The sequence below is a fragment of the Phascolarctos cinereus genome, unplaced genomic scaffold (assembly GCF_003287225.1).
Source record: "Phascolarctos cinereus isolate Bilbo 61053 unplaced genomic scaffold, phaCin_HiC Scaffold_5;HRSCAF=322, whole genome shotgun sequence".
Classification (NCBI taxonomy): domain Eukaryota; kingdom Metazoa; phylum Chordata; class Mammalia; order Diprotodontia; family Phascolarctidae; genus Phascolarctos; species Phascolarctos cinereus.
The window spans coordinates 371677590-371684004 of record NW_027555958.1 but is presented as its reverse complement, the minus strand read 5'-3'; the positions used below and the strand labels follow the sequence as shown (position 1 = coordinate 371684004).

Genomic DNA, 6415 nt, shown 5'->3' with positions numbered 1-6415 from the left:
TAACTGAAAAATCAGTAAGGCTTCTAAAGAACAAAGAAACCTGTGCTTCCTCTCAGCAGATAAGGGTCTTCTAGAGCAGAGAGCTGTTCAGAAGCAGCTGCTGAATCAGGCATTTTTCTTCAGTTGTCTTTCTTTGTTATGAAATGTAGTTCAATGGGGAAGGGGAAGAAACATCAGAAACAACTGATATAAGAAAACAAAAGACATCAATATGTTTTTAATTAATAATAATAATAATAGCTAACATTTATATAATGTTTAGTATGTGCCAGGCACTGTGTTTACGTGATTTACCATTATTGTCTCATTTGATCCTCATAACAACCCTGGGATGTTGTTGCTATTATTATTTCCAATATACAATTGAGGAAACGGAGGCAGACAGAGGTTAAATAACTTGCCCAGAGTCGCACAGCTAGCAAGTGTCTAAGGCCAGATGTGAACCCAGATCTTCCTGTCTGCAGGCCATATTCTCTCTCCACTATACCACCTAGTTAGTTGCCCCATTACATGCTTAATAAATGTTTATTAACTATTGACACAATAGATACCTAAGGCTTGTTTAATTTAATCAAATTGAATAAGTGAGCAGGGCACTCCATGAATAACGAACATTGGGCGTGTGCAAAGGTATATAGCTGATTTTTTTGTCATCTACCTCCACCCCTTTCTGCCTTCCTACACCATCCCAAGGTCCCACTAACATCACCTAAAACTGTTGAAAAAACATCCAGTGGCCACAATCACACAATCGCCACAGCTTCCACACAAACTTGGCTCTTCCACAGCCAAATTTGTTGGTGGGACTTTATGGCCAAGTCATACTGTGTATGGTGGGCAGTAAGATTGTGTGATATGAAGCACTGAGATTCTATGACATAGCAGGACAGAGGAAAGCAGAAGTGCAGATGACCCCACTTTCCTGAAGTTAGCTTGCTTCTTTGAAAGCAGGTGACACAGAGGAAGTCCATACAGATGACATTCTTGGGGAAGGTTTGTAGTGCTAGTGTGGACTAGATTGACTCAGAAATGAGAGAAGATTCTGGGTACATACTGAGAAATGGAGGAAGAAGTCATATGCTTGTCTGTAAACCATAAAATGACAAAATGTTAAATGTGGAAAGGACCTTCGAAATCATCTCCTCCAAATCTCTCATTTACAGATGGGGAAATTGAGGCTGAGAAAGAAACCTTGTCCCAGACCACATGGCAAGTTACTAGCAGTCTGAACTCGTAGTCCACTTGGCCACATTGTCTTAAAGCTATTGCTCCAGACTATAATCAATCAGTGCCCAGACTACTGAACTTTACTTCAGGAAAACACAAATATTATTTTTGACAGTTCTCAAGGTCATGTGTCTCTTTGATGATGAGGGAGGAGAAGTGGAAAAACTGGAAATACTACCCATTTGATCACTAGTCACTGTCTGAAAAAAAATCTGTTTCATTTTTGTCTTTGTCTCCCCAATGTCCACCATTGTGCCTGGCACATAATAGGTGCCATAGGTAAGAGCAATACATATCATTAGATGATATACCCAACAAATTTCATTTTTTAAGGTGGATGTTTACTGAGTATGCAGTCTATATAGGAAAGAAGTGTCAAACCCACTTTGGGCCCAAACCAGATTAAAATGTAATTGGGGAATGTTTTTTTAATAAATAAAAATACAATAAAACATAGAAAATGTTAATTTGTGGTTTTCTAAGTCAATATGTGGTGGTTGGGGGCTCAGTGGATAGAAGGCTGGACTGGAGACAGGAAGACTCATTTCCTGAATCCAAATCTGGGCTCAGACACTGTGTGAACCTGGACAAGTCACCTAACCCTGTTTGCCTCAGTTTCCTCATCTGTAAAATGAGTTGGAGAAGGAAATGGTAAACCACTCCTGTATGTTTGACAATAAAACCCTAAATGGGGTCACGAAGAGTTGGACATGACTGAAATGACTAAATACTTCAATAAGCAGCCTTCAGGGATCCGTTTCTATTTGAGTTTGACACTACTGCTATGTGAATACTAATATACTGCATTATTTTTATTCATCAAACTAAATAAACTGAAACTTAACTAAACTTAAATTTTTTAAAACTTTATGAAATGAAACACAAAGCACAAACTTTTTGAGATATTAAGGTGCACATCCTGCATATGCCCTGTATGTATGCATGTGAAAAATGCTTAATTAATTCTTGCTGATATCGACTAATTATTTCCATTCTATACACCCAAAGTAGAGAATTGAGCCAACTCTCCAAATAATTGGCCCCTCCCCTAAAACTATAACAACAACAACAACAACAACAACAACAACAATAATAATAATAATAATAACCCATGTGATCATATGCTTCTTGAGGGCAGGGATTGTCTTTTGCTCCTTTTTGTATGCTCCACTCTTAGCACAGTACCTGGCACATGGTAGGCACTCAAATGTTTATTGATTGATTATCAATGAATAATGTTGATTAATAATAGCATTTGTATAGCAATTTAAGGTGAATTGCAAAGTGGTTTACATATGTTGTCATTTGATCTCTTAACCCAACATCTCCAGACAACTAAAGCAAAGTGCGTTTTTAAGGAACCAAATTGTCTGACCAACCATTTTAAGTGACAAGGAGAAATCCCTGTTAAAATTTCAGATGACTAAAATCTTTGATCCCAGAAACATTTGCCCCCTGCCCTAGCTCTCAGCGCTCACAATGACAGCTGTCAGTCTGTTGCAAGATTGCATCACTGACCTTTGCAATTTTCTGGCCAGCTCATCTCCCCCGCCCTCTTTTCCTCCCCTTTACTCCCCCCAACTGCCCAAAACAGACTGATGCCCTTTGCTCCAGTTGCAGAATGTCGCTTACCAAATCATGAACAAGTCACTCCAAAGTGATAGTCTAATCCTCATCAAAAAGCTAGTCCTTCTCCTCCTCCTCTTCTTCCTCCCAACTCCATCCCTGCCCCCTCCCATATGGAATCATAAGAAATTTATCATTCAAGAGGAATATTGTCATTCACTCCAACCCCCTCACTGTACAGTTATTGAAGCTCAGAGACATGAAATGATTGCCCAAGGTGTACAGGACCAGGATTTGAACTCGGGTTGTTCTGAGAATGTTGGGCAGAAAAGTATACACGTGTCAAATGTGCACACGGTTACGGTAAAAAAATACAAGTATATAATAAATAAAGTATATATAATATGTATATATATATATATATAGTATATATAATGAAGTATATATATAATAAAGTATATGTATAATAAAGTGTGTGTGTGTGTGTATGTGTGTGTGTGTGTGTGTGTGTGTGTGTGTGTGTGTGTGTATATGAGTATATATCCACGCCAGCCCTTACACACTTTTCCTCCTCGTTACTGCCCAGGGAACTCCTTCATAACAACTCATCTCTGTTGCCCGTTCCCTCTGCTTTCTCTCGCCTTCCATACAAACTCTTGAGAAGGTGATGTAACTGAAACCGAACCAGTGGAGACTGGAAAAAGCTGGTGGGTCAGCAAGCTCCCCACTGCCCTTTATTAAGGTCCCACTTGAATCGCTAATGGCAAACGTGGGAGAGGAAGGCTGCGCACCCGCAAAAACGTGAAATAAAGTCATTATCGTAATATCTTGTGTACGTGCAAAAAGCCCAATCAGTTCTCCACCTCGGGAGCCAGGTGCCGGACCCCAGGGGCTGGAAGCCTGCCTGCCCTCTTTTTGTCGCCCTCCTAGCTGTCCTCGGACCCCTACTCCCTGGACACCACCAGCTCACACAACCAGGGCGTGCACAACGCGTGGACACCTCCCCTGAGTACCCCCTCCCAACCACTCAATACGCACACACAGACTCTCACACTCTAGCTTCCTGAACTCCTCTTCCAGTCCCCCGTTCCCGCCTCCTCCTCTCCCCTGCCCTAGGAGAATTTGCCCCAAGAGGGGGTGGGGCTTCGAGAAGGAATAAAAAGCCTGTCTTGGCTCTAGCCTCCGCACCAGCTGCAGAGTCTTCATCTGGAAGTGCTGCAACTGCCCTGGGGGAGACGGCATTCCACCACTGGACCAACATACTACCCCACTGACCGCAGCTTCTTTGCCGCTGTCATCTCTTCGTACCCAGGCCAGGTAGGAGGGCTCCCTTCTTGGCACGTGGGAAGAGGGAGAGCGCTAGCACTCAGGTGTTCCTAGGTGCCACTAGGGCTGGAGGGAGCTGGGCATAGAGTGGGGAGCAGCATTGTTTGAAGAGGCTAGAAGTAGGGGCAGCCGGGAGAAGAAGGGTGCTTGGTTGGACTTCAGAACACAGAAGTTGGTTACATTCCTTTACCAGAGGAGCTCATGATGTGATGAAAAGAGCATTGAAGAAGGTATTAGCAGACTGGGTTCATGGTCCAGCTGCATGACTATAGACTAGTCACTTGGCCTCTTTGAGTCTCAGTTTTCCCATCTGTAAATTGATGGCTTTGGATTTAATGATGCCTGAAGTTCCCACCAATTTTAATGATTTCTGAAGTTCCCTCCAGTTCTAACAACCTGGGTATTAAGGAAATGGAACCCCAAATGGAGTCCTTTCCCCAGTTTATCTCCCTCAACTTCCTGCACCCTTCCTACCATTTGAAGTTGCTAAGGGTTCCCCCTTTCCCTACTTTTGTGCCTTTGCAGGTCACCCCCTTATCTTAAAGGCCAAAAATGGAAACTGTCCAGGAGCTGATCCCCTTGGCCAAGGAAATGATGGCCCAGAAGCCAAATGGGAAGATGATGAAGTTTTATGTGCTGGGCAGTGTGCTGGCCTTTGTCGGAGTCGTGATTGGCCTGGTGGAGACAGTATGCAGTCCCTTCTGTGCCAACAGAGGGCTTCAGGAGGACGAGGCAGCCATGGCGGCAGTGCAAGCTGCCAGGTTCCAGGAGTCCAAGAGAAGGGAAGCACTGCTGGAGAAAAGCAAACAACAAGAAGCGTTTGGAGCCTCTCCCATCGCCAACACGCCTCCTAAAAGCAGTGTGCAGTACAAGAAGCATGCTGCCCCAAGAATGGGAGAACAGGCCACTGAGAGACAGAGAGTCCCAGCTGACAGCACCGTTGGCTCTGTACTTCGACCTAGGAAGCTTCTGATTTCTGAGAAAGGAATCTAGGACTAGACTGTGGCTGAGACTAAAAGCACCAGGGATTCTACATAAATGTCTATGGTGTAGGTTTTGCTGCTGTGCAGCAGTACAGAGGGCTGATCTGTCCTAATAACCATAAATATACCTTTGCAGTATCTGAGTGCATTGAAAGTATTCTTTCTGCACTCTGGAGAAAGAAGGGGGACACGCTTTTATATTATCATTAATATTCTTACAATTGTCACTATTTTGCATTTTGGAATAAAATGATTTTTATAATATTTGGTGGCATTTGCTTGTGTGGGTGGCTGGGGGTGGGGGGATGGGTTATAGGATCCTATGAAGGATACTAGGATTTGGGACATGTAAGGGGGAGTGGGAAGAAAGCAGCTTTCTGAAGGTCAAACCATGCCAGTTCCAGTACTTAGAAATCTAGTACCTTTATGAACTCTTCTAGGTTTGGGGGTGGAGAATGGATCTTTTATAGGAGGAAACTCCTTATTCAATCCCATAAGACTAGTCTCATCCTATATAAACAACACTAATGTCAGACTGTCAACTTTCCTGAGGGTTCATAGTACTTTTTAAATGGATGAGAGGTTCCATATCAGAGTGGTATAAGAAAAATGCAATGGATTTAAAGTCACAGGACCTGAATCCAAATCCTGACTCTACTATTTACTACCTACAGCACGTGACCTGGGACCTGTCACTTCATCTCTTCCCTGACTTTTGCCATCTAGAGAATGAACGGGTTGGACTTCTAGCTGTAAATCATAGGAACTAATAAATAGAGGAGAAAAGCTATCCACCTCACCTTGTCCAGGACAAAGCTTGGCCTTTTTCTTCCCAATTGCATTTTGGTATAAGTAAAGTGAGAGTAAAAAAATGAGGAGCACCTTGAAACTTCTTTGGGACTGCCTATTAATTTTTGTCCCCTCTATCTCAGCTTCCCTTCTTCTGATTCAGGTCTTAGTAAGAATCAAACAATCAACCGATAAATATTTATTAAGCACCTACTATGTGCTGGGCAATGTGCTAAGCATTGGGGATACAAAAAGAGTAAAAAGAAATGCATTCTCTCCAGGCTAGAACTCAATGTTTCTTTCCCAGGCCAGAGCTCACTCTGTCCAATCACCCATGGAACACACAGCGGCTGAAGGCTAATTCATGGAACCGATGCTATAGGTGGAGGCTCTAATTAAGCAACAGGAGGCAGGGGCACACAGTCTCCTTATCTTGTCCCTTAATACCAAATCAAACTCCCTCAACAAGCACAAAGTCTGAGATATTTCCATTCCCCCAGCATTTATTAAGTCTCTGTCAAAGG

At 42.9% G+C, this 6415-nt stretch overlaps 1 protein-coding gene across 1 annotated transcript; it reads left to right on the top strand.

Annotated features, from left to right (window-relative positions):
• Window positions 1-3898: 3898 nt before the first annotated feature.
• G0S2 (G0/G1 switch 2) lies at window positions 3899-5065 on the top strand. The gene is given in 3 exon segments (XM_021007831.2): window positions 3899-4110; window positions 4645-4939; window positions 4942-5065. Coding segments are annotated over 2 exon segments (300 nt in total). The 5' UTR covers window positions 3899-4110; window positions 4645-4671; the 3' UTR covers window positions 4974-5065.
• Window positions 5066-6415: the final 1350 nt, after the last annotated feature.